Source organism: Camelus dromedarius, chromosome 18 (genome assembly GCF_036321535.1).
Source record: "Camelus dromedarius isolate mCamDro1 chromosome 18, mCamDro1.pat, whole genome shotgun sequence".
In the NCBI taxonomy this organism is placed as follows: Eukaryota; Metazoa; Chordata; class Mammalia; order Artiodactyla; family Camelidae; genus Camelus; species Camelus dromedarius.
In genome coordinates this window covers 25,780,923-25,802,574 of record NC_087453.1, presented here as the reverse complement: position 1 = coordinate 25,802,574, position 21,652 = coordinate 25,780,923, and the positions used below count along the sequence as shown (strand labels likewise).

At 44.6% G+C, this 21,652-nt stretch overlaps 1 protein-coding gene across 8 annotated transcripts in view; it reads right to left on the bottom strand.

Annotated features, from left to right (window-relative positions):
* SHLD1 (shieldin complex subunit 1) overlaps nt 1–21,652 on the bottom strand; it is a 65,823-nt gene that overhangs the window by 35,261 nt on the left and 8,910 nt on the right. Inside the window, exon 3 of one of the 8 annotated variants that reach the window (XM_064475865.1) lies at nt 3,015–3,068. The exons of the other annotated variants lie outside the window; for them this stretch is intronic. Within the exon in view, the coding sequence (XP_064331935.1) occupies nt 3,052–3,068 (17 nt within the window). The 3' untranslated portion in view covers nt 3,015–3,051. Of the gene's footprint in view, nt 1–3,014; nt 3,069–21,652 lie in introns of those variants that run through there. 8 annotated transcript variants of the gene reach the window in all.

The window sequence follows — 21,652 nt, the reverse complement described above, 5'->3', positions numbered from 1 at the left end:
CTGCCTCAGTGGTTGCCGTGGGCTGGCCGCATCCCTTCTCCATGCTCACAATCCCCTGCAGGCAGGCTCCTGTGAGCACTCTCAGGCCCACTGCACTTCCCCTAGCATTGTCCCCACACCTGCTCACCCCTTTGTACATGATCTCCTTATGAAGCCTTCCTCACATTACCTGGTTGGACTGTTACCTGTTCCCACCAGGACCTGAACGGATGCAGTCATGCAGCAAGGAAATTGGGAAGTGGCTGATGAAGGCATTAGAGGCAAACACAGAGAGGGAGATGCCTGTGGGAGAAGGAGGGGACCGGGGATGTAAGGTCATGACCACAGTGAAGAGTGAGGTGGTGGGGGAGGTGGAAGGCCAGAGGAGTCACATACCACAGCACTTAAGTGACACCTGCTGTGTGCCAGATGCTATTCCACAGGCTCTAACAGAACTCACTTAAGTCTTACAGCTGCCTTATGAGGCATCCCATTTAACAGATGAGGAAACTGAGGCCCAGAGAGGCTGAGTGACTGGCTCAAGGTCCAAAGCTAGTAAGCTTGGATTTAAACCAGGGGAGCCTGATACCAGAGTCATGTTCTGTGCTAGACTGACTGCTCTGGCTGGGGGAAAGAAAGGGAACTCAGAATTTAAGATCTTGGAGGAGGCAAGGCACTGGCGACACCAACTCTTGGGAAAGCCAACCATGTAGCTTGCTAAAGTAAGGCCACTCGAAGAAAACCTTGCTACCCTATACAAACTCTGCCCCCAATGACAATGCAGAATCCTGTCCAGGTATCAGATGGCAGAAATCTAAATTAAAAAAAAAATGACCATGTCCAAATAAATTACAGCTAGTTCTTCCATAAAACCATAATTATTTTATGTTCCTAAGAAGCCTCACATTATCAAAAAACATATCATATAAATAGTTACTTCAAAATGGGAAAAGGAGGATGGTGGTTAGAGTTGATAAGACTAGATAATTTTTCCTGTTTCGAGTTTTGACAATAAAGTTTAATTATATTTTGTTACCATCTAAAAAGAATGACTTGATAACAGACCGACAGAGAACCAAAAGTAAAACCCAAACAGCACAGAAAAATAACCTTCAGTCAAGTTCACAACCAATGAAGACAAGAAAGAGCCCTGGACGCCAGCTGGCCTCCGGCCATTCACACAGCAGCCGTGTGCCCTGTGCTCTGGAGCAGTACTTCCTTCCTCCGGGCCCAGGGCTCCTCTGATGGCGCTCACATCTCACCCCCTAGTGGTCCAGAAAATGCAGACCATGCCTCTCACACTCGGATGCATAATAATCAGATCTCAGAATGAAAACTTACACCATAAGGAAAATATTGATCAGTGATGTTTGTTTAGGGTCTCCCGCAGCAGGTAAGACCATGAAATCATCAGGGCTCTGGAAGATGAGGCCAGCTAGAGACACATAACTCCAGCCCCACCGGTCCAGTGACTTTTAAGTTGTATCTCACACCTTAACTCGCTATCTGAACTCAAATCACTTCCACAGCAGTCGCCTTCCTTTCCTTAAAGGAGAAAGAGAGGAAGGGAAGATGCTCCCTACACAGACTCATATATTTTTCATTTGCACAGTGGGCTGCGAGGTTGTAATGAGGAATCCAATAATGAGCTCTTAGAAATGTTGCCGGAGGCCTGCAGCCACACGGTGGGTGTCCAACAACGGCTGCTGACCGTGCTGCCAGCCTCTGCCTCTCTCTGCTCATCCTGCACAGTCAAGATGGGGCCCCAGGGAACGGTTTATTTCCGTAGTTGTTCACTTGACATCACAGGCAGTTTGCCGTGATCATGTGCACACTCGGCTTTTCCATGCAAGTGGGGTAGCTGGCAGATGACACTTGTTAACCAATGTTTCATACATTCCTATTAACAGGTGCCAAGAAAACCTACACTACTGTGAACATTAGTCCTTTCGGGCTCAAACTGCTAGTTTGTTTTTAAGGAGCACACCCTCTCTTTGGGGTACAACAGGAGAGAGTCAATAAAGTCCTTTGAAAGGGATGTGGTTTAGCTAAGGGTCTTGTCAATTTTTAAAACGTCCTATTTTCCTGATGTCTCAACACCCCCACAAACAGGCTGTGAGCACCCGCCAGGCAACCGGGGGTTGTGATAAGGCTGGACTCTGCGACAGGTTCCCCTTCTTGCCCTCCCCTGGCTGTGACCGAGTGACATTCAAGTACACTGATAAAATCCCTTCACACCTTTTGCTTGTGCGGGGATCAGGCCCGACCCTGATGGGGCCCTTGCCCACCTGCTCTCACTTGCCCTCGTACCCTACCTGCTTGTTGAGTCTGCTCCCGGCCGCTCCCCCATGTGCCCCCTGCCTAGGCTGCATGCCTCCCTCCTCTAGGACCTGTGAGTATTATAAATGCTTTCATTTCATGTGCCCATCACTTATGTGGCTGTGTTGACATCATTCTTAAAGACCCCACAAAGGGCACCGAGTCCCCATTCACAACACACTAAGCATCCAGTGGTTTTGAAAAGGAAGCTAAGCCTCTGATGACTGTGGCAGTTGGGAAGATACTATATCTCAATCTACACTGTAGAAAATTGGAGATTTCACCATTAAATTGTTCCATGGATATATAGTTCCCTTAAAAATGCCTGTTTGGGAAAGAGAGATTTTTTTCAGCTGGATATGGTCAATTTATCTAGTGTATATAATATTAACTAAATATGTTTCTTTTTTTATTTTAAATGTTTCTACTTAAAAATATTTAATCTAGATTTTTAAAAATAGGATTTATCCAGTGACTGATAATATTTCTCTCCCTGTTACCACTTGTTTTCATCTTGCTCAATTCCCTAAGCCCCCTCTTTTGCCAAGAAGTTGTTCATTTCACTTAAACCATGACCACGGGTGAAATTCATGTCAAAGTTACAGTCCACTTCAAACTACGTTTGATACCTACCATAAAAAGCAGCACCTCTAGTCCTCTTGACTAAAGAGTAAAAGTAGACAGCTGTGGGCTTTAGATCCTTGTGCAAGATGGTGGCTTGGCTGGTTTTGGAGATTCTACATGGCTGTTGCTTCACTGGGGAAATAACACTATATCAAGGCAAAAAGTAGATACACAGGCTAATAACCCGTCCCAGATCTGGACTATAGTGTTTAAAAATACAGCTCTTCAATTACGGTGGGAGAGGAATCTTCATTCATTCATTCATCATTTAACACCATTTCTTGAGTAGCTGCTATGCGTCAGGCATTATTCTAGCTGCTGGGGATACCTCAGTGAACAAGAGAGACAAAGCACTTGCTCTCATGCGGTTTATGTTCCCACTAGTCAAACAATAAATGAACAAATACAGAATTTAACTGGAGACAGTGACAAATACCACGATGAAAGACAGATCAGAGGAAGGGGGTAGAGAATGATGTGGATGGGGGGGCCAGGATGGATGGGGGAGGCCAGAAAGGCTTCTGGATATTATTTAAAGGGATCAGTACAGTTGAGCCAAGTCTCTCCCCCAACACACACCATAAACAGGCTCCTACCCAAGAGACGCCACCTCTGGTGGGTGTGTCAGCAGGATGCAACACGAAACACATGGGACATTAATGTTCATAGTGGCATCATTTGTAAGAGTAAAAATATTAATAGCTAGCAAAAAAAAAGAATAAATTATGGTATATCTATATAATGGAATGTTTTCCAGCCATTAAAAAAGATGTTTTTGAATTTAAACAACATAAGAAAAGGCTCAGGGTACAATGTCTATAGGAAACTGCAACAAATGGCAAAAACTGAATCAGGTCTGTGGGTTAGACAATAGCTCTGTATAAATGTTGATTTTTTTTCTGATATTGATAATGGTGCTATAGTTACATAAGAGAATATCCCTGTTGTTAGGATATTTACACTGCACTGGAGTATTTATGGGTAAAGGAGCAGCTTGCCTGCACTTACTCTCAAATGATTAAGAGAAAAAATAATACACAGAGAGAGAATGATAAAGAAAATGTGGGAGAACATTCTCAATGGGAGAAAATGGGTGGAGGGTATAATTTTTCAGAAAGGCAAATCACACAATGGAAAAAGAGCCAATGATATGCACAGACAATTCACAGGAGAATAAATTAAAGAAAATTGTGTAGGGTGATGCTCAAATCTCACTAATAATCAGAGAAATGCAAAGTAGGACAATGAGTTCCTGGTTTTCACCCATGTCAGCAAGGGTGTGGGAAAACAGTCACTCTCAGACACTTTTGGCACAGCCTTTTGGAGTGTTATCAGCACTTACCTAACAAATTTGGAAATGTGTGTGCCCTTTGATGCAGCAACTCTACCTTCCAGGCACCTACTCTACAGAGTGAAAAGAGCAGCATGCAAAATTATACACCGAGAATCATCCTCATTTGGTTTTTAAAACCCCACTGTCCCCTGGGGGGCAAAATCTCCGCTGGTTGAGAATTGCTGTTGTGAATCCTTGAGTAATCTACACAAATGAGGGAGGATGGATGCACTGTTCTAAGACACAGAATAACAGTAAGTTAGAAGAAGACTAGTCCTGGCCTGGAGCTGGAGCTGCTGAGGGCCCCCTGTACTGAGCCATTCTCGGTGGCAGAGGGACAGTCCCTTCAGGAGCAAGCTGGACTGTGGCACTGGGGACCCACCTCATGCAAGACAAACAGCTTTTTCCAACACGGAAGGTGCTAATCAGACACCTGACCATAGGGTTGGGCCCATAAAGGGAGACAGGGAATTAAGTGTGAACTCGGAGCAAATAAATCTAATTCTAAGGATCTACTGAAGGATATTTAATGCTATTGATATTCCCTCTAAACAGTAGTTAGTATTCATTTCATGGAATTAACGTGGGTTGCCTACTTTCGTGCAAACCTATACATTCAGATCCTTTCTCCTATTTAGTCATACATCTAGTTCTTTGGTGATTTTTTTTTTTTAAAGCTGTCACTTTAATCACTTATGAACACAGTTTTAGAAAGAAAAATCCACCCCAACGTTTCTCACCTCCTCTTATGAGAAATTCTTTTTTAGTTCCACCTTTGGAAGTACATTCTAATAATGTATGTGCCACAGCTCTGGATCTACCACTAAAGAAATGCGTTTAAAAATGCCACCCCCTTAATTCCTTCGTGGCATATTAATTTGATGTTCTAAAACAAATATTTTACCATGAATTAACTCCTAGCAAATAATAAGATCAACCTAACTAAACTGGCTTCTGTCACACTTCCACCATCTTTAAATGTGTTTGCTATGCATTTTTTGTTTGTTGGTTTCCTAGACACTTTTAAAGAGATCTTTTGTTAGTTATTAGGCTTCATTATAAATATTCTTTATTAAAAGCTACTAAATCACTATTCTTTCAAACACAGCAATACATTTCTCAAGCTATGATTCAACTAATGAGAGGATTCATTCACCAAATTCATTGGGTAAGATATGTATGAGGAAATCTACTACAAGATTCTTTGTGAGAATAAAAAAGTGAGGCCAACCTAAACATCCATCAACAGACATCACATTAAATAAATTATGGTCCAACCATACAGTGGAGTACTATGCAGCCACCAAAAATACGAGATCTCCCTGTACTGATATGACAAGGTACCTTAATACAGCATTAAATGAAAAGAGTAAGATACAAAATAGTACATATGGTAAAATTCCATTTGTATTTCTAAAAAATAGATATGTGTATTGTTTGTGTGTGTTAACATGTGTATGTGTGTATATATGTATGTATGTGTATGTATAACTATATGTATATACAAATTTTTTTAATTTTTAAAATTTTTTACTGATGTGTAGTTGATTTACAATGTTAGTTTCAGGTGTACAGCAAAGCCATTCAGTTATACATATACACACATATATATATTTTTTTCTTTTCAGATTCTTTTTCATTATACGTTATTACAAGAAACTGAAGACAGTTCCCTGTGCTATACAGTAGGTCCTTGTTGTTTATCTATTTTATATATAGCACTGTGTATCTGTTAATCCCAAACTCCTGATTTATCCCTCCCTCACCCTTTCCCCTTTGGTAACCATGGTTTGTTGTATATGCTTAGAATTGCATAGAAAATATCTGGAAAGATACACAAAAGTTATCTGTGATCATCTCTAGGTAGAAGTGTTGAAGAGACACAGGACTTTCACGTTTCATTGCATAGTCTTCAGTACTATTTATTTTCATAGCTTTTTTAAAAAAGGATGACTAATACCTTCATCACTAGTATCATAGCTACCATGCATATACCAAAGTGGGGACCTCACTGCCTGGAATCACTAACGGCTTCTAGGGAGCACGAATCCTGAAGCCTGATAAGAAAGGCTGTATGCCTGAAAGGAAGACTCCAGCGCCATCGCTTTTGCAGCAATGTTCAAGTACTCCTAGGCTGCCTGGCTTACCAAACTGGGAACATTCCACAGAAGCAGGACTCTAACTTAGGAAACTGCTCTGAATAACGCAGCGTCCTGTATAGGAAGAGGGACAGATATTATTTTCAGAAGTCAGGAGTTTTCACTATATTTCTGGATTTCAATTTTTTTTTAAACCAAAGTGGTGTCATTGTCCCAATTCTGAATCACAATTTAAGCACAATCAAATGTGGCCAAGAGCTGCCCTTGGCCCAGCACAGGAAAGGGACACAAAGCAAAGGCTGAGCAGAGAGAGCAGGGCCCTGCAGGGCTGCAGCTGAGAGCAGCGGGCACTGTCCTGGCAATGGCCGCCAGCCAGCTGACTTCTAAGCCCGTGTGCGCTGAACACAATGGGAATTTAAGGCAGAAAACTACAGATGATGGTTACAGGACCACTCACTTGCTCATAGGTATTAAAAGCAAGTCGTGCCGTGAAAGATACAATGTGTGGTGTTCCAGTGGAGAAGATGGAGACAGAGGTCTGGGAACCATCACTGCCACTCTGCACCCTCTCCCACCCCAGGTTACTTGGTTTACATGCCCTGGATGCAGAGAAACAAAAGCAGGGGATACAAATAAGGAATGTTGGTACCTTGGTAACAAATAACAAATCACCTTGGATACAAATAAGGAATGTTGGTAACGGATCAGCACACCACAGGCAGGCAAGATGGCTAGGAAAGCCAATTCTCCCAGCACACTGAAGTGGCACGGTGACGCTAAGTCTCTCTGTCTGTGACCCAACGCAGATGCCAATGACTTCAACAGCTCCTGCATCAACACCGTGGACCTCTGTTCCACTTCCTTCAAGATTACTGTTTGATTTCTTCTAGGTGTAAACCTAATTCTTTTCAAACGTGCGGAGTAGTTTATCAAAACTCATGCCTGACTGGTAAGGGTGGAAACGGACACCAGGCATTTATTGGAGATAATCTGCTTTCTCACAGTAATGTAGGGAAATGACTGGTGCTTCTTCACCATCACAAGAGATGGGAGATATGACAGAAGAAAAAGAGACAAGTAAATGTTTTAATTCTCAACAGGGAGGAAGAAGCTATAATCCACAAATCTATGCCTTACGGACCACTGAGCTGGACACTTAAGAGTTAAGCGTGGGGGTGGGACTGTTACTTGTGACACCAATTGTGTGTCCAGTCCCACTGGTTAGGCATCATGATCTCCGTAAAACAGATGAAAAAACTGAAACTCAGAGAAGTTCTTAACACATCTAAGGACACCAAGTGAAAAGTGATAAAGCCTTTCAAATCCCCAAAGCTGTAGTTTCTCTCCATCCAGCAGAGAAAAGGGGGTCGCCAGGCCAGGCCGCCGGTCCTGCCACATTAGGCTTACCTCTTCACCTCTGCCTGGTCACAAATTAAGCAGGGAGTTCAAGCATTTACTTTCTTATTTTGTTATCTGCCCCAAATAAACGACCTTTCTCCTATCTTAAGACACTGAAAAACGTACCACTTGTAGAGGGGAAGTTGGGGCACTGATTGATAAGTGACAGTGAGCAGGGGAAACACAGTCATGTTGCTGCAGCTTTATGACCGTTAGACCAAGAGTTAGGCATGAAGGGGCAGCTTCCCTAGTCCAGAGAGACAGGATCACCTTCCGGGAGGGGAAAGGGGCTCAGGCGGTCAGGGTTGTAAGGGTCTTGCTTCTCCCTCAGCTGATCGCCATGGGATGTTGCCTGGGTTCCTGCTGCCTGGACTCCAAGATTGCCCAGGCTGGACAAAGGTTTTATTCACAAGCAGCACATAACTCTCTTTTTAGTAAATAAACTGCCCAAGAGTCTTTGAATAGGTGGAATCTCGTGGGTTGTTTGTTGTTTTTTCCCCCCTAGGCTTCAAACACTTCAAGTTTGCCAAGTCAATAGCAAACATCTCGAGATCCTGCTTCTGAGCGCAAATCCCTCTCAGATGCACCAGCATGTGTATCCACGTACCCATGCCAGTCACACGGTGTCAGGGGCACTGGTGTACGTGGGTAGGTGGCAGACACCTTCATCCAGCGTAACGCCTGTGATGGAATCCCTGCCGGGTCGTCACTGAGATGTTCTCTTACAGTCAGAGCAGCTCCAAGACAGTGAAAGACGATATAGGATGTGGCAGACCCTGAACAAACAAAACCAGCCTGCAGGGACCTTAACGTCATGTAAAAAACACACAGGAGACTGAGCGGAAGCTAGATTATCCTTTTCTTGAACAATACTGATGTTTTGCATTAATTTTAATGATCCAGCCACAGGAACGGGCACTCTTCTGAGTGAGGAGGCAGGAGACAGGCCCCCAGTCCCCATGCAGCAAACCCACCATCACCTCTTCTTGTCATTCTTGTTTTATTCCTTTAAATGTGACAGTCAAGGTCTTGGCTTCCAGAAGGTTACCCCCAAAACATGCTATGTTTGAACCCCCTCTTTTTTTTTTTCCTGTGCAGAAAGTTTTCATTTTTTTCTATCAGATTTTTGAAGGGAACTTCAGTCAAGCACAGGGAAGAACAAACGTGCTCAAGGCTCTCTGATTGTTGAGAATGTCATGTTGAAATTCACCCCTCTTGAGTGACATGGGCTGTGGGCTTGCTGAGTGCCTGGTGAGGGTGAGAAGCCAGGACAGCGAGAAGGGAAGGCCAGGGCTGGCATTCCAGCCAGAGGGCAGCCAGAGCGCAATGTCACCCATTCCCCTTGACTGGCCCTGGCCTGGGGTGTGTGTGACAGAGAACTCAATGGTGTGACCACCAGGAGAAACCTCGAGAAGCGTTGCTGTATTACAAGGGGGTGGCCTGAAGGAGCCACTTGGTTAAGGGACAGTATTGAGTACGGTGGTCACTGACAAAGCTCTGCACTGAGACTGCCTCATTCCACCGTAGCCTTGGTTAAACAACCTAGCTGGGCCTCAGTTTTCTCAGCTCTAAACTGGGGATAAAATCAGTATCTCTCCTCTTGCTTATTGAAGGAGCACCTGGGATAGGGCCAAGTAAACAACAAATGTCGGCTGTTGTGACAACTGTTTGTAGGTGACTTTATATCCATTTGTCATCATTTTAATGTAATCAGCCTTTGCAGTGAGCACTTCCTGAGGGTGAGAGATGGACTATAATCGCCATGCTAATTCTTTTCCTTAAGAACTTGCAGCCTCATGTCTTCAAAGTATATTCTTAGCTCTGCTACTTAACTATCTCAGAACTTCTATTTTCAAAGGACCAAAGCACGTTTATCTCCTCCACATTTTTCTAAGATTCTATTTTGTGCAGATATCATATGAAGTCTACAATGATTTGAACATTTCTAAGCTCAGGAGACAAAATGACAAAGCAGATTTTCCAACCTCTGCCACTGATAACACTGACTGACTGAAAATGTCTCTTATACATACGATGCTTCGTTCAGTGCTTTCATAACTACTTTCAATTTTATTTATGTGGTTCTTTATTTATATCCCTACCTTATCCCATCAAGGGCTGAAGGTGGCTTTAAGGACACACGGTCTGACAAGATAGCATAAAATAAAGCCAGAGCCAAGGAAGAAAAACGAGGAGAGCACACCTAAAGCCCTGGGAACCAAGACGAAAAAGACTTTACTCCCATTTCACAGAGAAGGGAACCAGGGCACAGAGCCACTAAGGGACTTTCTGAAGCTGTGTGGGTTAAAAGCTAGAAATACCTGAGACTAAGGCAGCCGTAAAAATGGTATCCTGGGACTCTGGAGTACTGGGAAATTAACTTAAAACAAAACAAATGGCAAAGAGCCCACCATCCAGGTCAGCAAAGCTCCAGGGGGAAGTCCTGGGAGCTAGATGCAGACAGAACTTGGAGGGGAGGCAGCGATGACAGCCGGGATGGTAATCGTTGGTGCTCACAAGGTGCCGGGCACCATTCTAAGGACTTTCTAAGCATCACTTCATTTAATGCTCACCACAGTGCCTAATGATATAGGTACTAGGATGATTCAAAGTTTGTAAATGAGGAAAATGAAGCCTAGAAAGACAACGTAAATTACCCAAAGTCATGGAGCGGGTGCAGTGTGTGGCAGATCTGGACCCCGGCAGTCTGACCAGTGCCCACCCCTTACCTCCAGTGTCCCATGCACACAGAGGCTGCCGGCAGGAAGGCTGAGCCTGGAGGACCAGGGGCATCCTTCCACAAAGCTGAGAGGGTGGGAAGAGCAGGCATGGTGTGTGGGTTAAGAAAGCTGCAAGGAAACACGAGGACGCAGCCAAAAAACGAGGGAAGTCAGGATCTAAATCTTCAGGGTGGGACGCCCTTTATCTGGATCCTGCCAGCTTGCGGGGAGGGAGAAATTCCTTAAGGTGACCTCTCAAAGGGTCAGGACACTGACTTGTTTCCAAAACCAAACTTACCTGCGAGACAAGCTAGTAGTAGGATGATGCCGATGATGATTATTAACAACAACGACAACATCATTTGCTTTTTTCCTGTGGTAAGTTTAGAGCCATCACTCCATCAATTAGTATTTCCTGAGCACCACTAACTACCAGGCACTGTACTAGGTGTAGTGACTTGGAACACAGGACTTCACTGAGAAGATGATGTAATTTCCATAGCACATTAAATATTTTTTAAACATTAAAAATTTTCTAAATTTTAAAATAGAGCACTCCTAATTCTCCCAGCTCTAGGATGTGGGTGGGTATCAATCTCCCAGACTGTTCATATTACGGGACTCTAATCAGTTGCTCTGCTTTCTGTACAGGTTCCCTCCTCCTCCCCGTAGCCTCAGGAGCCGCCCCACCTCCACACACGCTGAGCTGTGTCTTCTTCCTCCATCAGCTCCCCTCCACCTTGGCCTTTCAACAAGTCAGTAAAGCTCTATGACAGGCATTTCCAGTTCTCCCCTCTCTGGGCCGCTGCCAGGATTGCGCTTCCTGGCTCCTTTGTGGAAATGGGGCCACGTCATTCGTTTGTTCTGGGCAATGTATTGTGAGTTGAATCCCTGATGCTACTCACTTCTGCGAGGATCATTTAATGGCCAGTGTGAGGCTCTTTGAAGTTCTTTTCCCCCTTGTACATGACAATGGTAACATGTGAGATGGTGGCTAGGTTGCTGGGTGATGTGCCATCCTGGCTGCCCCAAATGATCATGTGGCATTGAGACAGGAGGGGAGGGGGCAGGGCACAGCCATTCAAGGAACAACAGCAATTAACACCAAAATGGCAGAAGATTCAACTCCCAGTTGGCCTTGAGGATTAAGATGGCGGGAGATTTGACTTCTAGTAGACCTGGAGCTTCACTGTACGCTCATTATAACATATTAGCATGATAAATGTCATGCCCACAGGTGCCGTGACAGTCCCAAGACTAACCATAGAAGGTCAAAGAGCGGGTGGTGGCCAAATTCCTGGGAATCCCAGCCCCTTCCTCAGAGTAGCTGGAACAGTCCTCCCACTTGTAGGCATGAAGCTACCGAGCCCATAAAAGCTGGGAACACCGCAACTTATAGCCTCCTCTCTCGCTCCCTCCTCTTCAGAGACAGCCCGCACTCTGTCTATGGAGTGTGTACCTACTTTTATTCTAACCTGAGAACCCAACCCCCACACCTTGTGGCCTTTCTCTTGCCTTACACTCTATGCAGTGTGCATCTCTCTAAATAAATCTACCTTTACTCAACTGTGGCTCGCTCTTGAATTCTTCCCTGTGTGAAGCCAAGGACCCACACTTGGCAGGGCACGTCCCAGGGGCTCCACCGAGACCTGGGACACGGCCTCCCTCATGCCCCACACCTGTTTTTTTTCCTGCATCACTTTGGGTCAGTGTTAGTATGAATAACTTCTCTGTAAGGACTCTGTCCCAAGACAAATCACTTTTTCACCCAGTCCTGAGCAACATGAAAAAGCACAAGGCTGGTCTCCTCCCGAAAGGAATTCAGTAACGAAGAAGTGGGAGTCCAGAAACAGCCCCAGTGGCGGTACTGGTTGTAACAGCAGTGGCAGTAATGACAGCTGGCCTTCACTCAGGATGCTAAGCTCCAGGGGCCTCACTCAGTTCTCAGGACGACCAAGGAAGCAGGCAACACTATCAATCTCATTCTACTGATGAGGAAACAGAGCAAAGACAAGTATGGCAACTCGCCCAAGGTCAGGAAGCTAACAGGTCAAGGTCAAACCCAAACTAGTCTGGCTCCCAAACCAAAAATAAGAATGCAGAATACAGTTTTTTAAAGTGAGGGCAACATTTACAACCAGAGGGAAAAGGATATCAGTAAGTAAACAGCATTAAGACAACTGGCTCCCCTTTTGGAAAATAATAAAGCTGTCACCTTGTCCCACACCTTACATCAAAATAAAGATTTCAAAGTTAAAAAAATAAATAAATAAACCTTAAAAATACCAAGAGGTACCTACTTATATAATTTTGGGAGTAAGAATGATTTTCTAAATATTACACCAAAGCAGAAGCATCGATTGATAAAACTGACTATATATGAACCTAAAATCCCTAAACATCAAAAAACAACATATTTATCTGTAATTGCCAGAAATTGGAGATGAATTAACGATCATTAGTAGGGAGATAGTTAAAAATATTATAGTATGCTTGTACTCCAGAACACTATGCAGACCTTAAAAGGACTGAGGTAGTAACATTAAAGAATGGCTGTGATAAAATGTGTAATTTCAAAGATGACTTGCAGAACAATATGCTTTTGTTATGGATTTTTTGGGTAAAACCTATACATAAATAACTTCACTAAAATACATACATTCACATGCACAGATATAGCCACACTGGGACGCATTTATGGGTAGACCACCAAAAACATCTTAATACACGCAACACTACTGGTTACCACTAGGATGTGGGAAGCAGAGGATGAGAATAAGGAGTGTTCCGTTTCTGCTTTCTTTTGGTCTGCTGAGTGGTATTCCACAGGATGAATGCACCACGATTTAACTATTCTCCTGTTGAAGGATTATCTGGGAGGCTGAAGTTTTCAGCTATTATGAACAAACCTGCTATGAACATTCATGTATGGGTTTTTACATGAATCTTAAGTTTTCATTTCTCTCAGATAAATGTCCAGGAGGGCAACTGCTAGATCATGTGGCAACTGCAAGTTTAATTTTATAAGAAACTGCCAAGCCTTTTTCCAGAGTGGCTGTGCCATTTTCACATTCCCACCAGCGACGTAAGAACGTTCCAGTTCCTCCACCTCCTCACCAGCATTTGCTGTGGTCTTTATTTTCTCACTTAGCGTTCTCAGAGGTTCCACCATGGTTTCAGTTTGTACTTCCCTGATGGCTAGTGACGCTGAACATACGTGCATGTGCTTATTTGCCACCTGGACACCCTCTTCAGAGAAACGTCTCTTCATGACTTTTGCCCCTTGTCTAATTGGCTTGTTTGTTCTTTTCCCGTTGAGTTTTGAGAGTTCTCTACATTCTCTATAAACACCAGTCCTTCGTCATACATAGGATTTGCAAATCCTTTCTCTCAGTGTGTATCTGATCTTTTCATCCTCTTCATGAGGGCTTTCAGAGAGCGAAAGTTTTTCATTTTGATGAGATCCATTGATCAATTTTTTTTTTTTGCTGTTGCATTTTTCATTCTCCCATTTCCATTTGCTTCTTTTTATAATTTCTTCGCTGAGATTTCCTATTTTCCATTTAGTTCTGGAGAATTTGTAATTGATTGTCAAGCATTTGTATGTTGGTTGATTTAAAACCCTCGGTCATTTAATTTCAGATTGGTGTGATTCACCTCACGGGTGGTGTCTGGGACTGCTTTTTCATTTAAGTTGTGACCTTTCAGTTCTTGGTGTGACAGGTGATTTGAGGTTGTATCCTGAAGATTTTTGTCTATTATGTTTAGAGAATATTCTGTTTAGAGAATTTTGGTCCTATTTAGATCCTTGGTTTGAACAGGCAGTCATCTTCCTCAGTTAGGCTCAGCACGCAGGTCGTGGCCTACTTCTGTGGGCTGTGGTTTGATTTTCAGAACCTCTGCTGCTCATTTTGGTGTGTCTGGTGCTGCCGGAGCTTCCACAGGTCCCTGCTGGTGCACAGACGGCCCGGCCTATGGGTGTCCCTTGGCAGGGGGAGATCTCAGGCCCCTGAGCAGGCTTCCCAGGGTGGGCTGCTTGTTGAAGTCGGATCCCCCTCTGCTGCTCCCCAGCTGCCCCAGTGAATGTGAGTGAAGGAAGGGCTTCCCAGGCCAGGTCACTTGCTGGGTTGCAAGAATCCTCTGTTTGTGCCTCCTGGATACCTAGGTCCGGCTTAGAAAAGGGGAGGCGTCTCAGGCCCAGCCGAGGAGAGCACTACCTCTGGCCACTTATTGCGCTGGGTCCCTCATAGAGCCCCCCTTGCTGGGTGCTGGGCTACCCTGATGATGTTGGATGGACAACCGGTCAGTCGTGGGGACAGGAGCCTACATGGCCTCTTCTTGTTGCCAGGTGCAGGTCAGGAGGCAATGGTCCTGGTCACTTTCTTCTGCTAGGTGGGAAGAGATGCCTGCCTCTGTGCTGTTCTTTCCGCACTGGGGCCCTGGACCAACTCATCTTCTTACCACTGCAAATGTTCTCCTTGGTTGCCTCTTGCATTTCCAGGGTTGACAGCTGTACTCAGCACAGGGAAGCAGGGAGAAATGGGTCTATGTCATCCTGTTAGATTGTAAGTCTCCAAAGATTTTTAAAATCTCCTAACATTTAATGCCATTATAATTTCATCGAATAAGGCACACTTAAATCGTTTGGTCTTATCTTTTCAAAAAAAGCACAACTTTTACTTGGCAAATGTGCAAAAAAATTCTATCAAGCAAGGTGAATGAAGCAGTGTCCTCAAATTATATGACAATGTGAAGTAACTAGACCTCACACTGGTGGTGTGAAGACACGTTAGCTTCTCAGACTTCAAATGAGTAAAACAATCTCTATCAACTATTAAGTTTTAAGGTGCAGAAAACTGCAAAGAATGAATTACAAAGGCTTAACACTTTTGGTACATGTAAATTCTTTTTCTAGGTAAGGCTCAGGAACATGAAAAAAGGAGCCACTAGAGGGCAGCAGACTCAAACTCTTCCCAACAGCAAGATATGGCCGAGCTCTAGACCCAGCTTAGGTATTCCTGGTTAAAAACGGTGGAATATTATTTTAACCCATTCTCCTCCAAATTCTACTTCTAAAATGGCATTGGTCCCTGGGTAACTTCCTCATCTTTTTATTTATAGTGTGCCTAACATTCCCTAAGATTTCCCAAAAATTTCTTTGTCAAACATAATAAAGACATAACAACAACTACTGAAGATATTATGAAGAAATAGGAAAAGGGGCTAAATCTGTTTGTTTTTAGAATTTATTTAAATTTTCCACTCAGTTGTATTCTTTTGTAAGCAGAAAAAAACCCCACAATGCTATATAATACGTGGTAAAAATATAATTTTCTTAAGAAAACAGCTTTAAAAGGCAGTCTTTAAGGGTTTCCTTAAAACTGTGCTCTCACGTGCTGTAATGAGAGATATTTGCTGAAACAACTCTACTTGGAACATACTTTCTCCATCATGGGGAAACGTAGTAATAATTTTCTGTTTTCCGTAGAATTTTATCTCCTCACAGATACTAGTTTCTCTGCTGTTCTCTTATCAAAGAAAAAAGCTGGGGGCCATAGAGAGAGACCAGTTTGGACTAGTCTGAACCCTTTTCAAATGAGCCGAGCAAATCTGCAGGGCTTACGTGAGAGTACACGCCATTCAGTGTAGAAGCTTTCTTGTCCTATAGTACATGTAAGATTAATCACAGCTTAAATTTGATGGTAAAATTATAAACTGGTGATCAAGGGAGTGTGATACTTTGTATCTGTTTAAAAATCTTGTCAAACTTCACTTAAGTGTGTTGTTCATTTATTCACTGAACCAGCTTTTAATGAGCACCTACTATGTGCCAGGCACGGCACCCTTACTCCCTACTCACCCGTCAGGGTTTAGGTTTAGAAGGCACCAGCTGCAGACACTGTGATGAGACCAAGCAGAGAACAAAACACGGACCCTGACCAGCAAGCACCAGGGTCCCAGGATGAATTAAAAAGCACTTAACCTTCAGAGCTATTTTCTAATAAGTTGGGTTTCTGTAACTCTCAGCCTTTTAGCAAAACCCAGCTCCATCAAGAACTCCAGGCAGCTTGAGGGTCCAGAAAGGCAGCCACTCAGCAAACAAAGAGCTTGATTTACAACTTCAAAAGGCAAAGGGCCAAGAATAAGAAGAGTTTCAAGGTCAGATGGGAAAATTTCTTCTGGACAGAAAGTTACTGAGGGTTCCATCCTTTCCAGCAAAGTAAAAAATCCAGACTTTGGTTTTTTTCTTTGGTTTTAACATAAGAAATTGGATCCTGTCTGGCGTGAGAAATTTATCTGAAAAGGCAATGCCTTCCTTGCAGTTAGTCTGCAGGCAGTTAGAGCTTCCTCAATGACGGGAAGACGAGGGGTTGAATGGGGGAACTTCGGGGACCGCGGACACAGCACGGGTGAAATAAGCCAGAGCCCTGGGTGACCAGGAGGGCGCTGATGCCAGCTGAAGACGTTCCGAGTCAGCAGAAAGAGGCCAGCAGGGACTTTTCCTGCAACTATTTAAGGCCATAACTTGCTCATACCTTGATGTTTGCATTTCTTTGAAGTTCTGCCTTTGAAGTCAGTGTGACCCAGGCTTGAGTCTCAGTTTTCTACAATTTGGGGGGTGATAAATTAATACGTAACCTTTCGATGGCTCCATTTCCTCATGGGTAATGTGGAGAGCACAACAGTATTTATTTATTTATCGTTTATCCCTTGGGGTTGGTTGTGAGACTCAGAAAGAACAAGGCATGTGAAATGAATAGCACAGTGCCTGGAATGTAAGTGTACAGTAAATGATAAACCACTACCTTCGTGTCTTCCCTTAATTGTGCAGAGTCTTCTTTGTCCCATAAGTAATATGAGTGCGCCGAGTAACGGTATATGCTTGACTATCTTCACCAAGTTGTTGGCTCCTATTTTAAGAAGACACAGCTGAGTGATGAGCCGTGAACGAGTGCTCACCTGGAGAAGCCCGTGAAGGAAGTATCGGGTCAGATCCCGGGGCCACTGCTGGACAGCTGGACTGGAAAGATGAATGCCTGTCGGTGTGGCTTTTGACAGGAACGTGGCCTGTTTTTTTAAAAACTGTGTTTGCAGGCAGAGTACACAGAAGTAAACTGGTCTCTTCTCCCGCAGCAAGTGACCTTGAAACTTGAAAGTAAGGCTGATGAGAGATGACACAGATAGCAAAGGACATTCCTGAGCCCGAAAGATTACTCCACTCTTACACTATTAAGATCTCCACTGACTGTTGAACGTCATCTACAGTTTAGCAGTCTAAAATAGAGAACCGTATTTTTTAATTTTTAAGAAAGGGATAGAAAAGTCACAGTTAGAAGTAGTCTGTACAGAGAGTCACCAAGGAAATAGGAGTTGCCGGGTTACTATGTGACTCTGGGCGACTTCCTTCATTATCCTGGGGTTCAACTTCCCCTGTAGAAAATGAGGCGACTAGGTGAGCCTGGAGGTTTTCGAACCCTTTTTTTGGCCCTGACAGCCGTTCTTTCAATGAATGATTATCTGGAAGTGCACAGTGTGAATAAACTGATACAGATGAACAAGAGCGTTGAGTCCAGGGCCCCTGGAAGCTCACTGCCCTCTCCCAGGCCTGACCTCCCAGCTCCCAGGGGGCTGCCTGGAGCACAGTCTGAAAACCACTGGCCTGGAAGCTGGACCATTCTCTAACTCTGTGGGTCTTAATCACATACACTTACAGTTTATCCTTCACTTCTTGAGCCAGTTAGGACACACTCCTGCCCTCCAACAGTGGCCAGCAAAGAATTCAAAACCCATTCAGAACCTGAAAATTAAGCTTAGGTGGCCGAATCTGCAAAACTCAATCCAGAAAGTGGTAACCAGTGCACAGATGCACTGTCATGAAGGATTAAACTTCCCAAATAAAATCCATCCACGTGGTAAGTGACAGGAAGTTCTAGATCCTGCTCTGTGATTTCTCAGAGAACTGGCTCATCAGTCCCTTTCTCTCCCTTCCTGACTGTATCTGAGGTCCCGTTCAGAGGGAGCTGGGTCATCAGCCACTAGGTTAGATACGACTTAATGCAGCTATAAATTAGAAAACGTCTTTAACATTATTTACATGTTTGAAATATACTCTGACTCTTATTTAAAATGACAACATCACATCTAGAATTCTACAATTATGATGTAAATTCTATTTTTGAGAGTTTTAATTTAAGAGCTTATGATTTCTTACGGAAATAAAATTTTCTAGAATTACAAATGGATACCATGTGAATCACAGAAAGGAAAAAGACATACTTATCTACTCTTAAATATTAAATTCCTTGGATGAAATGCCTAAATATACAGGCTATAAAATGGCCTTTGAAGACTGGGATGTTGACAGATTCCAAAAGAAGGACAAGGGGCATCAAACCACTGTTTACTTTAAACTCACAGCTGCTTGTCAGCAGGGCCTTTAATCATCAAAGACATTGTTTAATACTCAACTTTGTATACATTCGACCGATTTCCCCAACAACTGCTCTTAGAAGTTCAAGTGGGAGGAAAGGGCGGAGGCTTCCCACTCCCACACTGCAATGTCAAAGCGACAACTGCAGAGAAACACTGTGTCCTGCACCAGAACGCACCCTGGGCACTCTCCAGGACAAAGGTTTTGGGGGGCCCTGATGAGACATGTCACGTGAGCTACCCAGTTTATCAAGCTACAGTGGTACACACAGGATTGCACCTCCAGGAAGCCTCCGGGACCCTGCACTTGAGAGGTTTCGCCCAGACCATGTGCCATATCACTCCACGCTTCCATTCCATTTACTCTATGCTTTCCTTGAGCCCGGTAACAAACGAAAAAGGGAACAAGTACCTAAGAGGCAGGGAGTTCAAGTCCATCAACAAATAGGTACTTGGAGCTAAGTGATAGATTCAGTTCATCAGTCTCTGGCATGGACTGGAGCGAGCAGGGAGGGGAGCGCACACTTAGAGGGGGGAAGCAGTGCAGCTGAGGCCCTCAGCATAAAGTCAGGCCCCGCAGGAAGGGCGGGCCTACGCTCACGAGTAGCTGGGGACACCAGCAGGGGCCTAAATCCATCTGCTGTGCACCCCTACGGACTTGCCACTGGTTAAAATGTTGCAGCAGGGCTGAACTGGTTGTTAAATATTTTGAGCAGATACCCCAGACATCAGATGACACAGAGCTCTGAAAATGAGGCATAGGGGGCTGAACTGAAGTTGGCGGGGAAGCCGGAGTGGACCAGGACACCTCAAGGGGGCTTAAACAGAGGAAGGTGAAGAAAAGGAGGTTTCAGGAGGACCTTCTGGGCAGTGTGGGTCTTCTGCCTGACCTCACCAGGAAGGGCAGGGGGAGGGAGTTTCGTAAGCCTGAGCCCGGCCGGGGTGACAAGTTGTAGTTTGCTCCCTGGCACTTCATGAGAAGTGGCTAGTTAGTCACTTTTGGACAGACGAGCTCTGTTTATTTAGACAGATAGAGCCCGGTCTCACTTGGCTTTGGGGACCCAGACTGAAATGACCAAGGCGTTGAGGTTTTTCTGACTAATACTCTCGGATTCTTATCAACCCATTAGCTTCTTAGAAAGTGCTCTTAAGCCTCATGTCCCCTGACATGAATTACCTCCTCTGGGGTGTGGACAGGGTTAGATCAGGGCATCTGAGCAGGAGCAGTCGGGACAGAGGTCACCTGCCCAGAGTGAGGAACAGTCATGAGGGGAAGTGGGAGGGAGGCGTGCAGGGCTTCCTACAAGCAGCCGGGCTGGGACGAGCAGGGCAGTGACAGGTCCACAGCCAGAGCCAGCTGCACGGTGACCCGGGAATCCTTACAAAAGGAGCCGGGCCCGAGCTCCATGGGTGCAGCCAACAGGAACCAGGTACCAGGGTGGGTGCAGCCCGGGCCGAGTTACCCTGGGGACTAGTAACTGGAAACCCTTGATGTTTCACTAGTCCCTAGAAGAGCAATTTCCTAACAACATCCAGCAGCAAACAAGCAAACCAAGAATGCAAGTGGGCTTGGGAACCGGGTGCGTTAAGGAGCTGAGATAGACAGTAGCCGTGCGAACACCAGCAGAAACCCGTGTGAAGGCAGGCCGTGCCTCTGAGCAAACTGATGCTCAGAGCAGAGCAATCAGGCTGGGCACTTAGGAGAGCGACTTCCCTCAGAGTTTGGGACCGTTCCACCTGAAGGTCACTGCTTCGTAGTGACCAGATTACCAGTGACAACCTGAGTGGAAAACCTCTTTCCCACAAAAGGCAGCTCTGGAATGTTTACAACAAAATAAACAGTTTTCGATGCTGTGCAAATGTCCCCTAGTAACAGCAGCATGAAGGGCCTTTTGTGGCGGGTGAGCCTGAGCCCAGCTATTCCGGTGTCACATAAACACCAGAGAAGGCGCTATTAAATAATCGCGCGGCTGTCCTCCATTTGACCCCAGCGTGATCCTTGCTCCCATCGTGGCTCCAAGATACCATTTTTACTTATTTGTTGGGAAGCTCGGGGCGATCTGGTCCATTTTTAAAACAGTCATTACGAGTATCGTAAGTAATGAATGGACTAACATACAAAAGCCCTGCAGAATGGCCGAGCGTACAGCCAAAGAAAATTGTTCTTAAGCATTTAAGTCTGAATGAAATGGCACCAAAACTTAACATTCTTCCCTAAAACTACCCCCTCCAACGTGAGCTGTTTGCTCTATCAAGCTAACAAACTCACCTTAATTACTTCCTGCAGCTCCTCATCTCCAGGGTGTCATCTCCTTGGTTATTTTCCAGGTTAGAAAAGAGCAAAATTTTTTTTTTCAATGAAAATATGACTTTCAACACTGCCTTTGGATTCACCCCAGCTTTGCCACTTACTAAGTGACATCGGGTAAGCTTCCTGACTTCTCCAAGCCTCCATTTCCTCACGTGTAAACTAGGGTTGATTTCCACTTCCTCACGTGTAAACTAGGGTTGATTTCCACTTGTCAGATTTGTGATAAAAACTGACAGTGGCAAAGTTTGTGAGACTTAGTGTGGAGCCAACAACACAGAAGCCGACAGGCGGCAGGTCTCCGTAAACGGGGGCCATCACTGGCTCACGCACCCAGCTCTGCAGAGAGAAAGGACCAGGCACAGACCCCGATCCCGGATAGCACGTGCAGACCAATGTGTGTGTCTTAAACACATGCTGCAGAGGATCAAGGATCCACTGG